General features: G+C 39.9%; 1 protein-coding gene across 1 annotated transcript in view; it reads right to left on the reverse strand.

The window, feature by feature from the left end:
- PLB1 (phospholipase B1) overlaps nt 1-24,590 on the reverse strand; it is a 93,475-nt gene that overhangs the window by 23,871 nt on the left and 45,014 nt on the right. The window contains exons 24-43 of the mRNA XM_027641702.1: nt 22,713-22,793; nt 21,114-21,179; nt 20,289-20,389; nt 17,498-17,579; nt 16,748-16,852; nt 16,026-16,121; nt 15,489-15,560; nt 14,770-14,829; nt 14,293-14,353; nt 13,511-13,569; nt 11,680-11,747; nt 10,611-10,654; nt 9,250-9,358; nt 5,630-5,681; nt 5,406-5,486; nt 4,252-4,317; nt 3,781-3,881; nt 2,838-2,919; nt 2,297-2,401; nt 468-563 (exon numbers count right to left, since the gene is read on the reverse strand). Of these exons, the coding sequence (XP_027497503.1) occupies nt 468-563; nt 2,297-2,401; nt 2,838-2,919; nt 3,781-3,881; nt 4,252-4,317; nt 5,406-5,486; nt 5,630-5,681; nt 9,250-9,358; nt 10,611-10,654; nt 11,680-11,747; nt 13,511-13,569; nt 14,293-14,353; nt 14,770-14,829; nt 15,489-15,560; nt 16,026-16,121; nt 16,748-16,852; nt 17,498-17,579; nt 20,289-20,389; nt 21,114-21,179; nt 22,713-22,793 (1,587 nt within the window). The remainder of the gene's footprint in view (nt 1-467; nt 564-2,296; nt 2,402-2,837; nt 2,920-3,780; nt 3,882-4,251; nt 4,318-5,405; nt 5,487-5,629; nt 5,682-9,249; nt 9,359-10,610; nt 10,655-11,679; nt 11,748-13,510; nt 13,570-14,292; nt 14,354-14,769; nt 14,830-15,488; nt 15,561-16,025; nt 16,122-16,747; nt 16,853-17,497; nt 17,580-20,288; nt 20,390-21,113; nt 21,180-22,712; nt 22,794-24,590) is intronic.

The following is a 24,590-nucleotide window of genomic DNA, read 5'->3' on the forward strand; positions in this document are numbered from 1 at the left end:
AAGTAGTAAAACTGAACTGAATTAAAGCCACTTCGATTCTTAATGAGACATTCACAACACATAGATTTAAAACAAACTTCTAAGTAACCCATTTTAAACTGACGTATGCAGTTACAATTCTTTATTTGGTGGTTTCACATCCCAGCCCATAGAAACATCATTCTTATTAAATGCTATCCTGCCTTGCATGACAGCGGGTGAAGTAGACTTGAAGTTGCTCAGCTGAAGTCACGAATGACTGCGATCATGCACTTACAGCACCCCTTTCCTCCCCACACACTTTAAGAACCAGGAGATTCTAGGCTGAGAGCAGTGTTGAAATCAGAAGGTATTTGACTAGCTAAGAAGATATAAACACCAGGTCCAGTGCTATCCAGGCCTTAATTGCAATGCTTATTGCAGAGATCATTTTAATGGTAGTCAGGTCTTGGTAAAGACTGCGTTATGTGCAGAGCCTGTCACCTTACCATGGCATTCCAGAGAGCCTTGGCAAGCTGAGAATGGCCCTTCTGGCTTGGATGGAAGCAGTCAGGTGAAAAGTAGGAGACATCTGGATGCCCATCCTACAAATGAAAGCATAAAGGACATTGGAGTGTAGAAAAATCCACATAGTTCCAGCTTGGGATTGCTGAGACCGAATGAGAGTCAGTAATGAGACATTAAAGCTACTTGTTCTCCTTGCTCCATTGCAGAAAGGCCCATGATGATCTGGTGATACAAACTGTACTTCAGCAGATCCATGAGCTACAGAAACACTTAGCTAGAGATAATTATGTGCCTCCATGGGCAGATCCACCCAGAAGCAGCAAACCCACCATTTTCAGTTACGTGTGCAGTTCCTCTTCAGGTTCTGAAATAAGGATGGGTTTCTCTCCTCTGCATGTCATCAGAACTGGTACCACAGGCAACAGGCACCATTATGCTCTGCAGTACCTTTACATGGTAACAAGCATGTTATGAGGCTTTAGCAGAAGGAACAGAGCCCAACTGCTTTTACACAGCTGTGAGTTTTAAAAGGAGTAAGAAGCAAGTAATTGTTCAATGGAAAGCAGCCAGGCTGATGGAGTACACCAGTGCAGTCTCCATTCTGAGCAAAGCTGTACTTTAACACAAATATCTTGGTTTTCACACAAGTACTGAGACTAGGGCCAGAGATGACTGACATAACTTTTTTGGTCAGAGCAGTCCTTCCTCAAAACTTGAGCAGGTCTTGATTTGTGGTGGTTGGATTTGCTTTTTAGAGACCTACTGCCAAAATATACATCTATATCATATCTTTTGCCAAGTTTGGAGACAGAGTTTTCAGTTCAGGAACATCTGAACATTACGTGAGATAAAAAGGAAAAACAGCATCTTGAACTTTCTTAAAACCTGAACTAATGCTTGTGAGACCATAAAAAAGTTCACAAATATTTTGCTTCTTCTGTTTTGATTTCTGTGTTCCCTATGCTCAGTACCAAAATCCCTGGGGATGACTTTTTTCGCAGGCACCAGCTTCACACACACACACAAAAAAAAAAAAAAAAAAGAGGTCTGTTTTTTCCTGTGAAGCTTTCAGTAAGTTTTCCAAATTTGTCTGTAGCAGCATCTGGACTTTTCAGACTTTCACTAGATATTGTGAACATTTTCAGGATTAGCCCTGTTCAATTATACCAGAGTAGTCTCAGCTCAGTATTATGTCCCACCTGCTCTTAGTTCCAGGTGAGATGAGGAAGTGCAGGTGAATATGAAACTTAGCAAATGCAGTTTCAGTTTTAGAGAACGTTTGAGACTTTTACTAGATTTATAGTTTACTGGAACTTGCCATTCAAGGAACTGAAACATACATAAACATATACATATGGACTATATAAAACTACCTTTTTTTTTTTTTTTCCCATCAGATCATAGGCAAACTTCTCTTTCTATCAGACACAGAAGAATGAGTTATGGGACATGAAGGGGAGCTGATGCTGTAGTCTCCACTGAGCAATTCCGCTGTGTTGCTATAAGTACTGTAACTTAATAACTCTGGTTTTTATTATTAAATATATTGCATTTTCAGAAAGAAAAATATTTATGTATCCTTAAGAACATACACAAACAAACCTCTTAAATCAGGTTTTGATTCATTTTCCAAAACAGTAATTGATCTCAACAGCATAATATGGAAAACTAAGAATGATATGAAGAAATCTGTTGTACTATCCCAAAAAGCAACAAGTTCTAATAAGAAAGGCACTATTTTGCATATAGTCTCTACAGGTTAGATACTCACACTCAGTCCTTTAAACAGAGAAGTCACTTTATACCATACCTGACTTAGAGGAATCTCCACATTTTGGAGGAAAGGTTGGATGACCACCGTGAAATTTTCATGAGTGTCATATCTGCCAGACTCTATTAGTCTCTGAATGCCAAGCTGCAAGAAACAAAAAACCACAACCGATACTCCAGAAACATCTCTGCATCATAACTGGTTTGTTTGGTTTGTTTTTTTGAAAGCCTGAGAATAAAAAGGAAGTTTTACTTGTAAACTGAAATAGCCACAGATGTTGGCAAAAGGTGTGCCTTGCAACGTGGCTGAGAAGGGTGGAACAGAATACTGCAACAGTTTGTCAGGGATAGGATTTTGGTGGTTAAACTAGCACCTATTTTTTTCTCTGCTAGGAAACTGAACTTTTCTGCAGAGTTCTGCTGCTAGTTTTGGTCACACGGTGTTTTGGATAGCTTCAAATAACCTCCTGCTTAGTTCATAGGGCTCATTTGTGTAAAATACTGACATGATATGTTGCTTGGTAATCAAGATCTCACCTCAACTGGAAATAAAGTAACTGTATCACTCTTGATAAACATACCTGGTAAGCTCTGGTGGCTTCCCTCACCATCGTTAAATTTTCCGAGTTTTCTTCTCCTGTGAAAACACAGCTACACAGATAACTGTGGGAGAGAAAATGGGAACAGAGAGAGTTAGATATCTGATAATGCAGATGTCTCCCTTTGCCACCCAATGCCCTCATGTCATGGGAGTAATAAGGAAACCCATACAGTCATGTTTCTGTGAAAACATCTTATCGTTCTTGCTATTGTGATTTCAACCCTTAGTCTTATTTTCTGTGTCACATCAATGATACTACTCTAAGTAATTTTTGTTCACACCCAGTTATATCGAAGTAATGCACATGGCACAGAGGATAGTTTGTTGCATTAATTACATCCTGGAATCCAAAGGCCCTGCAGACTGACAGAGCTGCTCATCAGTTCCCCTGGAACTAGAAAACAGGTCTTTGAAATGTACTGTCTGTGTTACCTCTGAGCTGATACATTTCCAATCAACAATTTCTTTTGCATTCCCAAGACAGAGAATTTGTCCCTGTCTAAAAGGTCAGCAAATAATGCAAATTACCCATTGCACTAAAGCCTCTGAAACAGGAGAAACCCGTCTACTCTCAAATACTTCAGGTTCCCACAGAAGGCATGCAAATGCAAATGTTTGTGGACTTCAACCCCATCTTGAAGAACCCTGTATCAGAAAATTTAATCCTAGCTCAGTGAGGTGTACATTATGGACAGTTCTAGATATGAAAAATACACAGGTCTTCCCACAACACTTGGGTCAAAGCCAAGAGAAGGAAATGCCATCAGGCAGGGTCATGATGTAAGCACAGCATGGGAAGTCCATAGGACTGTGCTGCTACCTTTGAACATTAATTCAAATTATGAGAGAAGTATAGAATAAGAACATGATTTATCATCATGAGCAGTAAGCTCAGGAACAAAAGGAAGTTAAATAAGCCTTACTCTGCTAAGTAAGTTGGGCACTGAACTTGAGTATCCACAAATAACTGTCTCAGAGAGAGGACATCTACCACGTCAACCAGACTCACTAGAGCTTTTGGAACCTGAAAGGTAAGTCAGACTTTAGCTTAGAAGAAACTGGTTACAAAGCCCACAGTGCATTTATTTTACCCTGAAGTCCAACCATTTGACACCCCTTCCCTTTCTCCACTGTTGGAAGGAAAAAAAATAATTAAAAAGAATGAAAATCAACGACCTCCGCACCACCACCACCACATTCCCCCAACTCAGCTTTTGATCCTTTTCCTACACCATTGTTCAGTGTTACTGTCATTTCAGATTGCACTCACTACTTGTAGACAGACAAGAAAAAAGAAAATGTTTTAGTAGAAGTCAATGGTGTATGTTTGGTACCAGAATGGAAAAAAGAAAACAAACACAAAATCAAACAAATATCAGTCAGTCAGCACTTGCCTCCTTGTGAAGAATATCAAGAGTTTCTTGGATCCTTTTGATGTAATTCTCAGCTGAGTAGTGTTCCTGATAGAAATAGAAGAGATTACTGCTAAGGCATTTAGGTTGGGAGGCTGGAGAATCACAGTAATTCACTTCCTTTTCTGCCATACAATACTGTGGTTAGTAGAATGTTCTTGCTTCTTTCTAGAGATCAGGGATTTTAGGCATATCAATCTAAAATGTAGAAAGGTTTGGTGAAATTTTGGATTTAAAATAAACTTTCTTGAGCAGCAGTATATTTAACCCAGCTCCACTGGGCCCTTCATGTAAAAATGCAGGAAGGAACCCAATCTGAATGCATGATGAACAGCATAAAACAAGCCCTCATAAGTGTGCTCACAGTCAGCTGATAAGCTTTCATAAAATTAGGTGAAATCATTGCTAGTCAAGGTCATCGCTATAAATAAAGTTATAAAACTTGGCAGCAACAGCAAAGATGCCTAGCAAGACTTGTGCAGAAATAGTAAATTTTGCAAGCAGAAGGGGTTGCAGGAGAATTGAAAATGCTCATGAGAAGTTAGCAGTAAAGGCAAGAAAGTGAGAGCTGGCAGTGAAAGGTGGCCTCTCCCTGCCACCTGCCCACTCAACTCCCAAGATCTCCTTATGGCAGCCCTAAAGGCTTCTCCACAATCCACAGAAGCATAAACTTCAAGTAAGACTGAACACTGCAGCAAGTCCTCTTTACCTGTTCCTAGCACGTCCCTAGCTCTGAGTTATGGGGTGATGACCACTGTAGGACTGTACTGCTTTGAACTACCACTACCATTCTTGGATGTCTAAAGAGGCCATGCTAGCAGCAGAGCAATTTCCGCATCAGAAGAGTGAAGCTTTTCTTCCCTTCCATTTTTTGCTCATGTCAAAAGACAGTAGCAAAGATAGTGGTTCTGACCCTGGAGTAAGCCAGAGAAAACAGAACCATCCTACTCTATTGCTGGTTACATTTTATATCACGGTACTGTCAGCAACAACCCCCATCAAAACATACAGCAGACCATATATAACTCATGTTATCTCTGTGAAGGCCGCTAAGGATCCATAGATTTCCCTTGATGTGATTCTACATTGGCACCACAGTCCCACTACAGTTTCAGTTCACCAGTTCTACTACTCACAGGGTCTTTGCAAGAGTTGCACAAATCATTTGCTCCAATAAACACAGTTATGATCTTCCAGTCAGCACTGAAGTCAATTCTCTGTGCAATAAAGAAGAAAATAATGAGCATGAATTTCTTTGACTTTATGATATGCATGAGGTGTCATTGCAGGTGAATCCTTCATGTGATCAACACCTATTTCTATTCATACTGTAAGATTAAAGGAGTTCCAAACAACTTACATCATCAGTTTTCATAAGTCTCAGGAGATTTCTTGCTTGGGCTGGTAAGTGCCTGTAAAGAAGGACAACTAGTGAGTGAAAGAAACACCCGTATTGAGAGATCAACATTAGCATTCTTCAGACACCTTAAATCAAGTTGCAGGTACCAGAAATGTTGAGTGAGGACACAGTACAATACTTATGTTGCTGTGAACAAATTACTTGATCAAATCACATTTTGGTGAGAAAATCAACACCGAATCGAACTTGAACACTGATTTTACTCAAGTTCAGTAATTAATCTGGAACCATAAGTTTAGCTCCTATTACAGTGCTTAGCACCTAAAACAGCTGAAAACCCAGACATGGTAATGTTTGTAAGCAGATGGCCTGTTTAGAACTAGGCTGCTATCAACCTATTCCTTGTAGACTAAAACAAGGGAATGCCTAGTCCCAATATTTAGCTGACCTCTTCAGCAACATCCCCCCGCAAAGCTTAGGTATTTCGGAGTTCATTGTGCACCCCTCCCTCATTTCTGTAGCCCACACCCAGAGTCAATACTTAATTTTACACTGTGTGTAATGGGCCTGTGCACACAACTTTTCCAGGGTAATTAAAAATCCAAGAAACTTCCAAGATTACTCAGGCAAGCTGACAGGCTCGCTGTTTTTCAATAGCCAGATAGGCAGTCCCAAGTGCAATGAATTTTGGGTTACCTAGGCTGAGTGCTTCAACTTTGACTGCCCTTACACTTCGATCTTCAAATGTGCATAAAGGGAATGTGGTCAGAAAGCTTTGGCCTTCTGGGCAGCTCTGTAGTATGCAATGAGTTGCATCTCCCTCCAGACTTTCACTGATGGTCTTTCATTTCTGGGAGCATATCAGCTGACATCAATAAATGTGGCACTTGTTTTGTATGGTAACCAGAGTCTAGCTCTCCTTTGCAATACTTTGTTTACTGTAGAAAAAACGAGATACCTCTCACCACCCTCCGCCAGCTGAACACTGATCTAACACTGACATAAGGGTATCTACTGGGGAATGAGCCCTGTCATACACCTACTTGTGACACAGGCACTGTATGCATGTAATAGTTCTGATCACAGTTACCCTTGTCCAATGTCATAACCTACTTATTTATATTCCAAACCTATCACAAGCCACAAGTGGTCACAATTTCCTTCTGTTCTTACTGTGTAAACCCCTAATCTAGGGTGTTGACTTCAATATTGATCCAGAGGAAAACACCACTTATTGATCTGACAGTCTACAACATCTTTGATTTCTCATGCAGTCAGTGAGGTGCTGATGTATCCTGGGCCAATGCAGTCAGTAAGATTTAACATCTTGAATGAAACCGTGCCAGCAATCACCCATCTTTGAACTGCAGTTTCAACCAAATTTAGATCTTGATCAATGGAAGCAGTTTTCTAATGGGAAATACAGATATTCACAGTTCCTGTCACTGGTTTTCTCCTTAACTTCTTTTTTTTTCATATGAAATCAGAGGTTTCAGACAGGCTTTGTTTCAGCAACATTCTTCAGATCTATCCTTAACTCTCTCATGTACTTAAACCCTTTAGCAATGAATGCAGATAGACTTCGGAATATTTTGCTGAATGGGACCTGCATTACTATGTTGCCATCAAGTTCACTAAAGAGCTCTTCATAGCAGTCATGGATTTCATTTTAAGAAACCCTTATACCAAAGGGGTTTCCAAAAGCTGGTAAGGTTGCAAAATTATCTGATTTCAGAAAGGTTCCAGCACCTCTGGAAAGCACCTCCCAGATTAGCACCATAAAGCAAGACAGGTCAGCTAAGAACTCTTAAATACCAGCATTAGCTGGTGGACTTTTTTGCCCTATGAATCCTTAGAAAATGGATATTTTTGGCTGATGAAGAATAAATGCTGAATTGCATCATCATCATTCCAGGGCCAAATACCTAAAGCAGGAGAAACATTTCCGTATCTTGCAATACATTTCAATAGTCAACGAGGACACATTCTTCTTCTCAGGTACCTCAAGAGCCAAAATATGATGGAACAGAATCCCCAAAAGAAGCATCTCAGAGCATTCTACAGAGAGTTGTGAGACAGAGAAACAGTAGAAGACAAGCAGAAATCTGCCACAATTGTTGTCTATATCTCCTTGCTGAATGTTTACAAAATACGGTTACAAAACAAGGATAGCTCCAGTTCATCATGTTTATCCAGTCCAGTTGCTTGCATGGGAAGAGAGAAGACTAATTGTTATAGATGAAGTAGGCAATTCTTCATTAGACTAACATCCATCGACTCATTTCATACAGCTAACAAATAACTATTTAATACTAATGCCTCAGTTCCTGCTGATGCAAGTTGCTTTAAGTCATAATGGTGACTTAAGAGGTTGTGTGTCCTGTTTCAAGTCCTCCCACCACTCCAAAAAGCCTGTTTAGGATTTAACTGATACAGAATACAAGACAGGCACCTATCTCATTCTTTCAAGGTAATCTGGATATATGCTGCATACAGAAATATGTTAATAAATTCTCATTAATGGCTGATGCACATCTCACTGACATAGACAAACATGTTTAGTCATCACCAGGAAACAAAATGCCTTCCCTCAGTTATGGGGGCAGTAGGATATAGCAAGGCATCTAGCACACTATTTCTGACAGGAAATCCAAGCATTTACTGAAATTGCTCAAATGAGTCAGAAGTTGCTCAAGGCCTACAAGAGAGCAGCAAAACCCCCTGACAAATCCTAACAGTCTTTGCTTAGATACAGCAAACTCAAACACCTCGTTTGGCTTCTGAACTTCAATTCCAAGACCCCTTCGGGAAGCAAGATGAATTTTTCTTTAAACACACAAATTAAGGTCTGGGTAATATCAATTCACAATGTCAAATCTGGGCATGGTCTGCCAGAACCTGTGCCCAAACTATGACTGAATTCAAGCAGCCATCTGTTTTGTTAATTAAACAGCACTGACTTTCAATAAGTATCCAGGGATTTCTAGGATAAGCAGTGTAGGAAAACAACTATACGGCCTCCCAGGTGTGACTAAAAGCAAAGAGCCAAAATCAAATGACTACAAGACATTACAGTCCCTTTTATACTGGCAGAACTGGCTGCAACTGCACCAGGTCTGCAATGCACCAAAATCCATGTATGACCATTAGCAATTCTCTTAATATTCTAGACTGAGGCTGTTTTTTCATCGCTTCTCTCTTGTTCACTGTTGCTTCCTTATCCAGAAACCTGAAGCCAGAATTATGGAAGATTTAATCTACTTTTACTCCTAGTTTCTCCTTATCAATTCACTACATGCTCAATTTCTGAAAATATTCATGTTGTCAGGGATTTATTGACAGATAAATGGATAAATTAATAGATGTTGAAGAGGAAGAGCAGAAACCACCAAACAGTTTCTCCCAGTTTCTTGTTTGTGGATTTCATAACCAGGACTGTTGGTTTCATTTGAAAGTTCTGCTATGAAATAAACCCATACATTTAACAGGTTTTGAGCCAATTTTCAACTAGACTGGTTTTGCTTGCTCTTCAGAGCAAGTTGTGACAGCACACGAGACAGCTGAAAGGCAATTAGATGAAGCATCCATCACCTACAAATGTAAAACAAAAAGCTACATACTCAGCCTCTGCTCCAGGAACTGCCTGGTTAAGGAATGCGTTGGAATCATTCTCACTCCCGGTGCCAGTTGAATAGCCCGTGATTGTAACATTGAACTCTCGAAAGATGTCTGAAAAACAAAGATGGCAATGAAGGGAAAATGACTACATCTGCTCTCTGCCTACAGGGACTAGCACACAGCAGCACTGCCATAGTTTTGCTCTCTGACAGCACAGCACAGCTGCTGCAGCTGCCAGTCAACTAGATGGATTCACCAAGCAGTGGTGAGAGGGATCACCAGCTGGCAGTGACTCAGACAGCAGCATGCTTGCAGTGCCCTGCACTGTCACCAGCGGACAAGATGAGCAGAATTGAGGACTATTGTCTGCAGTTATCTCTCATGCTGTAGTGGTTAAAGCCTAAAATAAAATTCTCAGTCATACAATGTTGACTTTGTGAAGCAAGCCTGAAGGGTCCTTCAGCCCAACAGGAACTTGTTTTCAGCTAAAAGATCTGGGTCTGCTTCACAGCTGTGCAAAATCTTATACTACTGACAAATGTGAAGAACAAAGCCTCAGATGCATGATTCTGATGAAGTTCTACTACATTCTCCATAGCGGTTTCCAAAAGGAAGTTGGCAGGATAATTCATAGCTGAGAGTGAACATGACCGTGTTGTACATTGTAAAAACTATCTTAATCTCAAGGACTGAATCTAATCATATTTTAATGAAGGTTTTGTCAAATGTAATAAGACCCAGTGAATCAATTAATTGTTTATTCTAATTATATTCTTGTTACATTTTGCTTAAAATAATGGTCAACACATAAAAGGACAGTTTACTGGTCCTCTTCAAATGGGATTTTATTATTACAGCTGATCCAAACTGAAGCTCTAGTGGCTTTACATTAACAATAGACTGAGTTATGAAAAGTTGCATGTTTCAGTGAAGAGAAAGTTACAATTATTCCTTTCAGGTTACATGTATGAGTAGGTAGCTTTATTTACCAAAGAGGCCTACTCTATGCAAACATTTCTTTTGAAAAAAACTGTGATGGAATATTTATTAAAAGCAAATGTTAAGTGCATCACAAGCATGGACATAGCAAGTTTATTTAGAAATTCAAATAACACTCACCAAGCAGTTGAAAAGGGAAAGGGAAAAGAAAGTAAGGGAATTTCTAGCTGCTTCCTCTCAGCTTCACTGATGAAGGCAACGTTTTATTCCTTAGTCCTAGAATATTGTTTCTTTTAAAAGTAGTTCTTGTTAATTACACTAAACCAGTTTTGAGATACTTAAGAGGTCTCTGTAAACATGTCAGAAATCAGTCCATTGTGTTTCTTCAATTTTGCCAATTATATTGAGCAAAGCAATTACTTACTAGGTAGGGTTGTCATGTTCCTTAACGACTCATCTCCTCCAATACTAAAACGAGAAAGAGAAACCTTGGTCATTCATCTCTTATCTGGACACAGACAATAAGCAAAGCGAAAACCTACCACACATTATGGGAAGAAGCAAAGAGTGATTAATTTGGTAACTATCAATATATCAGAATACATGGCGAGGACAAAAGTTGAAATGCTAATGGGTAGAATGGCTGCAGTTTCAGTGGTGAAGATGCTTGTCAGAAGGATTGCATGATCTCGCAGATGTTGAAGGGTATGGTCAATCATTCAACGAGTGGCAGAAAAATACCTGATAGGTGCATACTCAAAAGATCAAGCCCTTAAGTACTGTAAATTAGTAGGCCAGCTTTGAGGCCAACTCCAGCCTCACGAAGGCACTTTAAGGCAACACCAAAACCAGACAGTCCCTGGGTGACAAGAGAGCTTCAACAGCAGCTCCTCACTCTCTTTTCCTTCTTCGTGTAGATGGATATGTTTTCCTATTGCCTGAGGACATACTGAGGCCACACCCTGTTTTACAGAGAAGTATTAATACAGCACAGAGCTGCTTCAGTCAGCATCAACTGACCTACATCACTACAATGAAACAACTTAAGTCTTTTATAACTATATGCAGCATCTGGTAAAAGTCTTCTGGTTAAACAAACTGTTTTCCATGGTACTATAAAATGTTCAGAAACAGAAAACTTGAGAAGTTCCAAAACCTACTATATCTGACTTGTTTCAGTGATTTTTCAGCAGTTTTGTAGATTTCCAACTTGAAATCTTGACATAGAAATACAAACTGTTGCAAACAGCCAAAAACGAAAACATGAGAGAAATCAAAAGGTTAGCTTAAAATCCACTGCTGAAAACATTTTCTGTGAAGCCACCTTTATGACAAATCCTGGATCCTGATGCATGTTGTCAAGAAACTCTAGCCTGAGAAGCAACCTTTTTTTCAACTTTCTAACAGCTGAAAGACCCAAAACGTGCAGAAGAGAATACCAATATTTACAGGAAAGAATACACATCTCTTCATCACCTTGGCTGAAGACTTACCTCCAAGACAGTCCCCGGTATTGAGTGGCTAAATCCTCAAGAGTATCTGAGGCAATTCCTGTACCAGCCTGGACATTATTTTTCATTAACCAAATGAAATTAAAACACAATTATTAATGCAATAGTAATTTGTAATACAAACATGTAACAAATACAATTTACTAATTTAAATAGAATTACATAGTTGTTTTGTTTACTTTTGAAGGCATCCGGCTTTCCCCCAACCTTTCTCCTGAAGAGCACAACAATACCTTTTGTAATTATTTACAAGCATCATATTGTATATATGACGTATGATGGAGCTGTGGAACAAAGACTTTCTTCTCACGGGTCTAGATGAGCTAAATAACTCTTTTATGGTTGCATTACTCAACAATGATGAAGGCATCTTAATCAAACAGATGAAACTTTCCAGCTAATGATAAGAAACACTATATGAACTCACAAGAGAAAACAAACATATGTCAGAAAGAAACACCATAATACCTACACACCACTTTGAAAAGTATTGTGCTAAATGGAAAGACTTAAAGCAAAACTAGAGAAAGGAGGAAGCACTCTCTACACTCATCCTGAAGAAAGAGGTAAGCTAGCAGATGCATCCCTCCTAAAACACCTCAGAATTCAGAAGGAGAGTATTTCCTATCAGTTGTGATTTTGTAGTTTCATTCTAAATTTGGGTACAGGTTAGTACTTCAGTACAGCACAAGACCAGGTAGACTATTTGCTGCTACTTCAGATTAAACCATATTATTACATTTTCTTATATATATATATATAAGCTTTATTGAGTTAAGAGAATATTGGTGATGAGAATAACCACACACAGGCCAAATGCAGCTCTCAGACAGCAATACATCACTGCACATTCTATGAAAGCAGATTTTATTCCCAGTTCCTATAGACTATACTTAGAAGCACAAACACCTGCCGGGTTCTGGATATTATAATATGGCAACCACAACCAAATATGGAATATCTTTTATTTGTTGATATTGCAGGTTTGCATTCAAGTGCTTCTATTTATTCCAGTAGCTTCCTGTGCATAGGAGTTGTGACAATATGTCTGCAAGATTGTTGTAAAGGCTTCATGGTTTATACAAACAATGTCTTTGTTGTTAAGGCTCAGATTCAGAGAAACCTATGTTCCAACTGTATCTTTGGATACAATTGTTTCCTTTAACCTGGCTGTAGAATTTCAGTCTTTGACCAGTATGAAAACATTAGACAGAAAGACATAACTTGAACATAGAACGTCTGGATTTTGAGACATATTCCTTCCTGGTTACCAAAAATAATTATCATCAGTAAGAACTACATCTTGATAAAGAAAATCAGACTAAGTATCTTCTGAAATGCATCAAGTCAGAGGGCTCTCACTCCATACATCCTTAACTCATTAATGCTCAAATAAATAAAATGCTATTATTCAACACCCCTGCATTCTGTTCCTGAAAGAACAGAGGGAGAAGAACAGGTTCATCAGTCCATTCCTATTTACAAAAGTCTTTGAAAAGCACAGTACTCTAAGCCTTGTGTTTTGTCCCATTAGTTTTGACAGCATCTGATCTCTTCTGTCTCCAATTCAGCAAACTACATAGGCACCTCTTCAAAGGATTTGTGTGTGTCTTAGCATAAGTTCAAAAGCATGTGAATATGTGGGGAGGGGAACAGAGTGCTGGAAGAGTGACACCTTCTTTCTTGTTCTAGCTGCTAGATTTATTGAATGAACTGATCTTTGCTTATAGGTATATCAGCTATTTCCTCTCCACCAGAGCAGGCACATGTTTGTAGTTTTAGCAAGGGAGCAGTAAAAACACTATCTTCTTACCGTCAAAGAATCCCCAAGCGCTGCTATAATTTTCACATCAGCTGGCTTTAGGGAATGCACTGCAAAGGAAAGAGATGCAGTTGAACCTGGATAGGAAATAGCTATTCTTTTTAGCTACTTTGTGTTGTGAAATATGCCGTTGTGCCCTGTGATGCTCTGTCATGTTGCTTTTGCAATACCCAAGTGATAAATCAGGAGCTCTTTCCAGCTCATCTCGTGTGATTGTAGCAGCAACATATGCACATTATTCAATATGTCAATGGTTAACATTTCTGCTGAAAAGACAGAAGAGCAAGGAGCAAATAACAATAAGTGGCAAACAACATCCAGCACCAAGGTGACAGTAAAGTAACGCAGAATTACACAAAGCAGGAATAGTATATTAAAGTTGCAAGAAAACATAAGAGGACTAAAGAGAAGACAATATGAAGTTATTTGAAAAACTGAATACTGCACTAACATGCATGAAGTTGGATTTACAGTTTCTTTCCATGAGATTCAGGTGATATCACTTATAGGCTATGTCAGCACTCAAATTTGGGTTTTATCACAAGATACTTTGAGGTTCTCTACTGGCTGTGAGTTCAGTAGAGCTACTTAGTTAGACAGCTACCTTATGTGACAGCATGGCGTTGTATCTGTTAAGTAGCTGCTGAAAAACATAATATCCTTTCTGAGCAGTGTTTTTCACAGTCCAGCAGTCATTTCAGCAAAAATTAACACTCATCTTAAAGAACAGTTGGAAGTAATTCAATCTCTTAATATAAAACAGGCAAGACTACCTGAAGTTGCAGGAGGGGAGGATGGAGACCTGTCCTCACATGGCAGCTGACTTCCATAATTCTAAAGAGAAGAAGAAAGCTGTGAATAGCATTTGGCTAGCAAATACGGTCAGTACTAACTAAGATCTTCCCAGCAGAGGCCAGGTGGATAAACCAGAGCCTCTTTAGCATGTAATTAACTAGACAGGTCTTGGTTGCTCAATTCAATAGTCATATTTGGTGTTGCTCAGAACAGCATAGCATCCTGGACTGATAACTGATAACTGCTGTCTGAGCATGTGTTCTTACAGGAGTTTCTGGATGCATTTTGTCTAACTCAGGGAGTGAGTGTGTCCCTGTTCTGCACCATGCACTCAGTCTCCCAAGCCCCTTCGGCCAAAGACTGATTTCACCTGTGCTGCAGAAAATTACTCATTTGGTTACCATACAGGAACAGATGCAGCAGAGTAACAGTGGGATGGTGACGTTAGCACTTACTGGAGTTTGGTTAGGGTACGTGTAATTACTGTTCTTATACGTCCTCAGGAACGGCACAGCCTACAAAACAAGGCAATCTGAGTCAATGTAAAGCATCAGAGATGCATGGAGATTTCCATTCTCCAAACTTCATTTCTCAGATGTCTGTATATGATTAGTAGCTTGGTGCAAATAAATATCAGGGATTTAAAATTAAAAAGAAAAAAAAAGAGAGAGAAAGAAAATAAATGGTCTTTTAAAAATCCTTGAAACAACAGTACAAACTTAAGGTTATATTTTTATACAGCCAGAAATTAGAGAATTTGCACAGGACCCTTCCGTGTACGGTTAACAAGAAGCTTGTGGTCCCACTGCAAGGCAGCCCCAGTGACATCTACAGAGCTGTGCTGACTGGTGTCATCATTGCTCTATTCCCCCCATTGGAGCTCTGTCAGTCAGTGTGGATACTTAACAATCTTGACTAGGTAGGCCAAACACCATTCCCTTGTGTTTTGGCCAACTGTGACGTGTGACTGTGAGGAAGCTTACCCCTGGGATGAGCTTGCCCTCCAACTCATGGGGGAGTGTTCATACTGCTCTCGGTGGCAGTGGCACAAACTGTGTGGGGAAGAGCAGAGCCCGCTCACAGAGACAGCACTGCAGGCAGTTGGTAAAGGCTCACACTGATTCCCAGCCACCCCTAGCACCCTGATATAAACACAGACACCCTCAGAACTTACCACATTTGGACATTTGAGAACGATCTCATCCTCTATGCGCTGATTATCTATCTTCTCCCCTAAGGGCTCCACCTGTGGGAAAAAGAAGGGTGCACAGAAGAAAAGCAGATGAATATCAGAGAGCAATGGGTAATGCTGTGTTGCCAACCACTGGGAACCACCTCTACAGCACAGCAAGACCATTGCAGTTGCAGTGCACCAATGCTGGCAGCTGCCTCCATGCACTGCTTCTTTGAGTGCTGAAAGGGCTAATTTTCATATACCATGAATGTGACCTGCTGATCAATGTACCTGACAGGTATCTCCCTGAGGGAAGTCCCAACACTCCCAGCCTTAACATACCCTGAGATTTACTGGTTTGATATGACTGGTTTAACAATTCAGGTGACCTTTCTTCATATGATCACTCTTTGCCTTTGTAAACACAATTCAGAAGAGAAATGGCTAGTTACCTAGTAGCTCCCTGGGGGTTGTTTTGCTGCCCAGGGCAGGATGGAGTAAACAGGGTGAGACCAACACAACCTTTAAAAATCTTACCATGTTGTTCCACAAAGCACGTGCAGCCTGGGAATGAGTCTTCTGGCTGAAGTGGAAACAATCTGGGGCAAAATATGAATCATCCGGCCACCCCTCCTAGAGAATAAGATGGGTGCTGTCACAGAGACAGTAAATATGCAACAAGTTGTGCATTATGCCCTCTCTCTTTCAGCGAGATATCAGCTGACTTCTAATCAAAGTAGCCACAAAGGCCTCTGAGGCCAAGAGAATTAAACCAGGCCTAAGAACATTAGTAACTCAGAACTAAGAAGCCTTTTAAAGCTTTTTAATATAGGATTTCCAAAGCAACAAGAAATACAGATCACTGTGGCTCTGAGTACAGAATACCTGGGTACAGATATTGATTGTATTCTTTACTTTCCTTGAGAATCACACATTACAGTGTTTTGAAACATGTGGGTTTTCCTACCAAAAGTCATTTATCAAAGTACTGGAAAGGACTTGTTGATGTATAGGGAATATAGAGCAAGTACTCCCTGATGAAAACTTTGAACTAAATTGCAGTGCCCCAAATTGTGTCTGTAAGGTCTCTATTTCTGTTACCTGTTATCTCCATTATTCCATAAACATTTTCTGCAACTTCAAATGTTAATTGAATGTAATGATTATTATTAGGTAAAAAACCTGCTAAGACAATTTTGACAACTCAGGGGAATTGCACCAGGATTTAATTTTGGGTGTGTATTTTTGGTTGTTTGTACCTGTGTTTTTGGCATGTCCAAATTAGTCATAAATGGCTGCATAACCACTGTGAAATCATCCTTAGTGTCATACCTTCCACTCTCCACTAACTGGCGGGTTCTCTCCTAAAGAGTCAAAGAAAAGTTGTCATCATTCCTTTTTCTATGTTCATCTCATCAAGTCATTCCATCCATTTACATCTCACCCAGGAGTTCCCACTCCCAGATGTGGCCACAGTTTCTGGTTTGCCCCAGGCAGTCAGTGCAGCTGCCTTTTTTTGACATGCACCCTGGGCTTCTTTGCAGAGAGACAGCCCAGGAATGGCTGACTGGCTGACAAGGACTGGCAGCCTGCTCAGTAATTAGGTTTTCTGTCAAAATCTCTTCCAGAACCACCAAAGCATTTTCAGTTTGCCTGACGTGCTGTGTCTGAAAGCTTGTTCCTGAGTTAACATGTTGTTTGACTTCATCTGATCTCCAATAACAGAAATGATAAAAAAACTGCTCACTGTCTGACATACTCTACTTTCTATGGCTCTGTAAAGGCTTTCTATGGCTTTCTTTTCATCTGTTTTGTTGGTTTAGGGTAATAGAGTTGCAAAGATTTTGAGCCTACTCCTATTTCCCACTCTTTTTTTTTTTAATCACAACTACAAATATACCATTAAAATGAGAGGCAACTGTCCTCCACTTCCAAATATTAGTCCATCTGTGGTCCCTTGGCCAACGGGAGGATGACACTGAGCTTGTAACAAGTGCCATGTGCCTTACCTGATACCTTCTGTTAAAGTAGATCAACATCTTTAACTCACTGGAGTTGTCCTCAGGGGTTATGACACAACGGCACAGGATCCTGTGGGATAAGAGCATGGTGCTGAGATCTACTCTTCTTTCCTCCCCCCCCCCGCCTCTTTCCAAGCTGACAAGCTACAGGATTAAAAGCTCTGAGAGGGATTTCTCTGAAAGGCCACTCAATGAGAATATTAGATCTCATTAGAGTTACTGCACAGTCTCAGTTCTTGAGCAGAAACACATTTATTAGGGATAAATTAATGAAGATAAAGAGAGGAAAAGTCTCCAAAGCAAAAACTGTACTGGGTACCCACGGCAAGGTTTCAGCACGAGGAGTGACCTCTGTGAGGAGAGGCCAGCACTGACTGCTGGACACAGCTTCAACAAACCAACCACAGGGCATGGCTGAGCCTCTCAGCCAAGATGGTGGTGCCTCTGTGAAAACCTACTTAAGAAACAACAGAAAACACCAGAGAAGGAGAGGAAGAGAGAACAGCAGGGGTGAGGAAGAGGTGCTCCATGGCAGAGCAGGCACTCCTGGATGGAACCACAACCAGGAGACACACACTTCTGAAGGACTCATTTCAGAGCACAGGACAAGAGTGAGCAGGAAGGAGTGGCAAATACCAGATCCAGACCCCAAGCCCCTGTGCTACCCATGCCTCACTGAAGGGACTGGGGGCACCCTATGGCAGTAACAAGAGTGGAGGGAGAAGTGCTTGTAACAAAGCTGAACCTGAGAAAGAGGGAGGATAGGAGTTTTAACTGTCTAACTCGTTTGTTTATTTCCCAATACCTGAATTGCTAAATAAACATTTATAATCATGGACAATAACTACAATTAAGTTCTCCAAATCAGGTCTGGTTTGCCTCTGATGATACTCGGTAAGTGGCTTACTTGCCTTTAGTGTTACTCATGAATTTTCTAGCTCACAATCCTTGTTTTCTCCCTCATGCTGCTGGAATGGGGTGATTGAGGGGCTGTATTGAGTACTTGGCTGGCATCTGGGGCGAACCCACCACAAAAACTGTTCACAGATATACCTGCACAACATGGTTTGCTTCAGTAGAATTATGCAAGCATCCTTCAAGATTGAATTCTCACGAATCCATTCTAATCAACTGAGACAGTCAGAGATAACAGGATGTTTCATGGGGAGTCACCGAGACTGACACTGGAATCTCCATCCTTACAGAGCTATTCTAACCTGAACAATTTTAAGATTCTACGAACTCTTATTGGCCACCTTTATCCCTCCCTGAAATTTTTAACTTTCTAGCACATAATATTTTTCTTGCTCTTCCTGGGTATGCCGCATTACTACTTGAGAAATTCAATCGAGAAAAAGGACTCCTTTAAAAAATCCTGACATATGACCACAGTAAAGCATCCCTGAGAGAGCTCTTAGAGAAATATCTTCTATAGAGATCTGGTTGATACATGTAAAGTATACACAGATCCCTACTACCTCCAAACTTGTCTTAATGGAGAGCAACTAACAAAAGATTTAACTTCCACAGTACATCCATATGAAAGGCAATACAAATCTAAATTGTGTTTTCAGAAGTTTCAGTAACATAAGCAAGGTAAAATTATCAGAGACATACATAGTTTCTTTTTAGGCTATTTGCTATTCTCAGAGAAAAAGAAACAAGCTTTCAAGATCAAAAGCCTCCTTCAGGTCCTTCTTCAACTTGATAGATTGGCATTTATCATCCCACACAGGGTCTGCTTATTACCCTGTAAATTCAGCTTGCTGCCAGACAAACAAATGTTAAATTCAGCATGGCACCTGAAATGATGGGGAAAGGTTACAATTATCATGAGGTAATCTAATATTAAAGGCTCCACTAACTACCCTTGTCCAATGATTAGGGCCTTCAGATACTTGTGTGCTCTAGCCAGGAGCTTTTGCTAAAAAGCGAAACTACAGATGGTTATCAGGATCACCAGCAGTTTGAGTTTCAAAACTGATTTTCCACTGACAGCCACGAGAGAGCCCTTAAATCAGAGCAAGAGGGTTGCATATATGTTCCTCCTGTAAAACCACCTTCAATGGCTGTCTACATTCACAGGATGAGGTTATTCTCCCTGTCTGTCCAGAAAAGCAGAGATCTGCTTTTCTGAAACCAAGCAAGTCCTGCCAGAAGCAAGTCGGTGGGAACATGCAGGACCCTACCTGAGTGACCTAAAGTCCACTGAGGGTGCAGACCTGCCGCTTCAGTGGTGGACTCACACTGGCCTGGGAGGACTGCTGAGCCATAATGCAACAGGTGGCATGATTAAGCATCCCTGACATCTACTTGAGACTGATTAGCAATAAAACTAATAATCAGCAATGAGATTACAGAGATTGAAAACTACAGAAGCAAGAGGGAGAGTTTTAAGACTGTAGAAAGGTATAAATCTGCAAATAAAACAAGAAAACCTTGTGTCTTAGTGTCTTCTCTATCTTTGCCAAAGAGTGCACAGTTGAGCTCTTTCTGCTCTGGCTTGAACTCACTTGCAGGGTAAGTGGTGAGTCATTAAAATGGCACCTCCACTAAAAGTGGTAACAGCAGGGCTGAGACACAGAGACAGCGTCAGGCAGACAGGTATTTCTGAATGCCGTGTTGAAATAAAAATGTAGGTACACGCACATGCACAGAGGAAGGTATTTGGTGGTCTGAAATACTAGAACCTTTTCCCTTTAAGAAAAAAGTTTCCCAAGAAGACCTTGCAGCCTTCTGTGAGCAAAAATGAGAGCTGCAAGACAAATAGTCTTCAAACCTCATAAGCCGCTTTGGGCAGGTATTGTTTTGCCAGGCGTGCAGCTCCCGGAGGCTTGCAATGGGTAGTATCGTCACCAGGTTCACAAATGCCCGTGGAACCTGCCAAGAGAATAAGCAAACTCAGAGCAAACTCCTGGAGGACAGAGTGCTGCCTTTGCTCCTGCACAGCCACAGCAAACCTCGGGCAGCAGCCTGCTGATTCAAGCAGCTTGCATTATTTATAACAGAGGTGTCCAAAAGTACTTTCTCAATAATTAATCCCCCACACATGCAATACTAAATTACAGCCTCTGCCTGCACTACCTAGTTCTATTTTAAATGTTGATGGCTGGTCACTTGAAAATGATGGCTTCAAAAAGGGCCAAACAAGTTGTTGTAGGTCTCAGCATGACTCAGACACCTGCAAATTCTTCAGGTACTCTCATCATTCTTACCCTTATGTGGAATAGCAAAATCTCTCTCTTAATGACCACAAAACCATATTTATTTGCAGTTTAATGAACAAGCAAAGCATTTTCTAGTCAATGAATAACACGTTTGTTCAACTTTTTTACAACACTTTTTTTTCAATACTTTTTACATTACTTATCCACAGCACATCAGCTAGCACCAAATACTTCTCCAGCCTTTGTAAATATTTTTGGTAAAATACTTCTCCAGCCTTTTTTGCCTTTCATGAAGATTTTCCTACAAGCAAGCACCTCTGCATACAGCAGTGCTCTGCAGATGAAACCAACAAAACAAATTCTTAATCAATAGTCAGTGACTGCTTTGGAAACAGAACTTGACCCCTGCTCCCACATACTAGAAAAGTTTGATTTACCTCTTCGTGCAGTAAGTCCAAAGCTGTTTGTAGATTATAGGTGTAGTTTTCAGGAGAATAGTGAGCCTGTTGAAGCAAGAGGGTTGAATTTTATTACCGGTTTACAAAGATAGGCACAACAGTGACTAGCTAGAGCCTCTCACAGCAGTGTTGATGTTTCTAACTCTTGAGTCAACAGAGTCATAGGCAAAACTGTCCTGCCTCTGCTTTTCTTCCTTCCCATCACAGCTCTCTCACTTGGAAGAAAAGATCTAGCAGTCACCGGATACCAGTGAGGGTGAAAATTCAGGGGATATTATCAGATATCACAACATCCTCAATCCCCAGGCTTGCTTGGGCTGGTCTTAAAAGCATGGCTAACAACTCACTAATAGGGACCACATTTTGGAGAGAACACTTTACGTAAAAGTAAGTTTGCTTCTGCTATATGGAATATAAGAACATGTTTCCCATATGCTCCTTGTCTCCCAGAAATAGCAACTGGCAAAACTTAGGTGTTTATCTGAGAATGAAATGACTTCATATACTTTTACTGCCAAAATTTCCTTGTTCCATTTTAGTGGTTTAAGCTCTCTAATTTTATTGTCTCAGGTAATCCAACATTTATTTTTTCATTTGAGGAACTATTCATCAGTTAAATAAACTTTCTTATGGGAAACACTGGTCTGATTGTCAGCCTTATTTCTCTCTCATTTAATTTCAAGGAGAAGTTCCTTGCTAGCCCCACTTGCCAACTCTACAGAACTAGGCAGCTCAGATCTCTTATTCATTTCCTAAACCACAGCTCACCAAGAGCATTGTGGTTGGCGCTATTTGTACTTGTGCAACATAAAGGTCAGTGTGATCTTTGGATGGAGATATGTTACCTCTTGCCATCCACCCCAGTTATGTGCAACTGCCATTTTGTGCTTGGGTCAGGAGCAGAAGGTAGGAATGTTTAATTTGCTCCCTCCTTGTTTTACAATCATCTTACTGTGCTGCTTTGCTGTTTTTCCTGATTTGAAATTAATCATGCAAAATGAAAAGTATGTGCTCAACTGCTTGTGAGTAGGTAACCTTCATCCCTAAGTGAGGAGTCTGCCACAGCCTTTCACCTCCTCTGTAATCACACGTATCAAAGGCTAGATACAGTATGTATATAATATACATATACAATATATACTATATTATATATAATTACATTAGCATGAGCTGTGGTTAGAACCTTTCCCATAGTACTGCAAATGGTAAGAGAGCATCAAGTAAGACTTAGGAGTGTGACTGTGCACAATGCAGAGAGGAGCGAAAACTCTTAACCTTTTATCCACAGGAAGTAAAGGGGCTATGCAACAAAAAGTTAACCTTAGTTAACAGCAAAGCAAAGTAGCAACAATTATGTAATTTACAGGCATTCTAAAGATACCGCTAACTTGGTCAAAACATTGGGTTGGACAATCTGAAGGTCTCAGTACAATTACATTCCAGAGCTGAATTACATTCCAGAGCTGCATAATCAAGACCTATGTTATTTCGGTCTCACCCACTGAGTTCCTCCCTCTCACCCCTGTAATGCATAAAAATCCTATGCCTAGTTCATGCTGCAGGCAGCAGGGAACTTACTGGATCCTCGCAGAATCCGCATAGGTCATTTCCTCCTATGAAAAGTGTTATGAGCTTCCAGTCAGTCTGAAAATTTATTCTCTGCACACAGAAGGAGATGGAATGAAAGTTATTAATTAAAAAAAAGAAAAGCAGGAAGAGGCAGGCAACACATTAAACACAATTTCCCCATTTCTCAGGGTACCTGACTATCATCCTCTAAGCATCCAGAACAAAAAGAAGTTTGTAGTCATGACTGAAGATGTACAAAGTACTATGATCTAAACCACGTTTACAATATCAGTGGTATCATGTAAAATTATTTCCTTCAGAAAACTGTTGCTCAAAATCTGTTTATATGCTTTTCTTAGTAATATCTTGTGTATACAGAGTGACTCTTCCTGCAGTTCTAGAAATATATCTTCACTGCAAAAATTATGGTATGTGGTTTACTGTGTCATAAATAATGCAGCTATCCTGCCGGAAAACCCTGGAGGGCAATATATTTTAGTCTTGCTGTGAGACAAACTGCAAAGAATAGTGGGGTAATATTAACTCTAACAGTAATGGTAAAAAATTACAGCATTTTTTTCTTCTGGACAGGTTTTGCAAAGGGATAGATAACTAAATCAAGGTAATTATGCTACTGTAAATAAACATCTTCTTAGCTTTGAGGAAAGGTTCAGATATGCTTAGTACCATGTAGTGGTGGTTGTGCTCAGTATCCTAATGCTTTAATTTCACTGCAAAACAATAGTAAGAAAAGCAGCAATAGAACAACAGCCTCAAGTGGTTTAAAAACATCTTTCTTTAAACTCAGGAGGCAACATATCCCAGCTACTAAACATGCTGTTCAGTAGTTTGGTGTCAAAATGTACTTATCCGAATTACAAGAGGGGAAAATTTTCCTCCTTTTAAAAAACAGGTGTTCTAAAAAGAGTGGAAAAAAAGGAGTTCTTAAATCTAAGGTATATGACCTCTACCAGAAAGAAATTTTTAGTTAAATAAAAACGTTTACTATTTAAATAAAAGATATTTGCACTGATTTCTGTTGTATAACATTCTCAGGCCAATAAATACGACAGAATAGTGCTTAGAGGCCATGAATTGTTAGAATGAAAACCATCCAACCCTTCATTGTTAGTTGCTATTCCTTTTAATCTCTTTTCAGATACAGCCATCAGATCGAAATCTTGTTTACAAGAAAGTGAACCGAAAAGAAAGGTACTGCAAATATTTTTGCCAATATGTATGCACCAGAGTATTTACACTAGACATGCACACAGAGTTACCTTGAAGGCTTTTTGGCTGCTTTCCAAATGCACAATTGGAAAGCCAAACTATTATAATGTAACTTAGGTCAGTGATTGCATAGCACATTTGTCAAATTACAAATAGCAAACATTCAAACACGAGCTGAGGTGAAAAATATGCAAGCAATCCTCAGCTTAATGTGTGTTTTACAGACCATTAATCAAATAATTCCTAACAACAAATATGTAAGTCAAAAATCAGCTGATGACTAGATGAAAGAAGGGACTAAAATATTTTTAAAGAAAACAAGTCCCTTCCTCACTTCACATGTTCACTCCACATGATTTGCTACTTGAAAAGCTTGCCCTCAACATCCTAGCATATATCATTATTGCTGGTAAAACCATCTGCTTACGAGATAATTAATAGCAACACAGCAAAATCCTCACAGAGAAAAAGCTCTGTCATCTGACAGTGTGACATAGGTTGGGAGGGGAAGCAACAGCACTGAATTTATAGCCACTTCCAGTAAAAATGATAAGAAGGTTGCAATTATCTGTGTTTGATAGTAACTATCACATGCTGGTACAAATTCATTTAAGAGAAAGTTATAGCTTATTTTGTGCTGACTCACACTCCTTACTG

Source organism: Corapipo altera, unplaced genomic scaffold, assembly GCF_003945725.1.
Source record: "Corapipo altera isolate COAL_440 unplaced genomic scaffold, ASM394572v1 48b, whole genome shotgun sequence".
Taxonomy (NCBI): Eukaryota; Metazoa; Chordata; class Aves; order Passeriformes; family Pipridae; genus Corapipo; species Corapipo altera.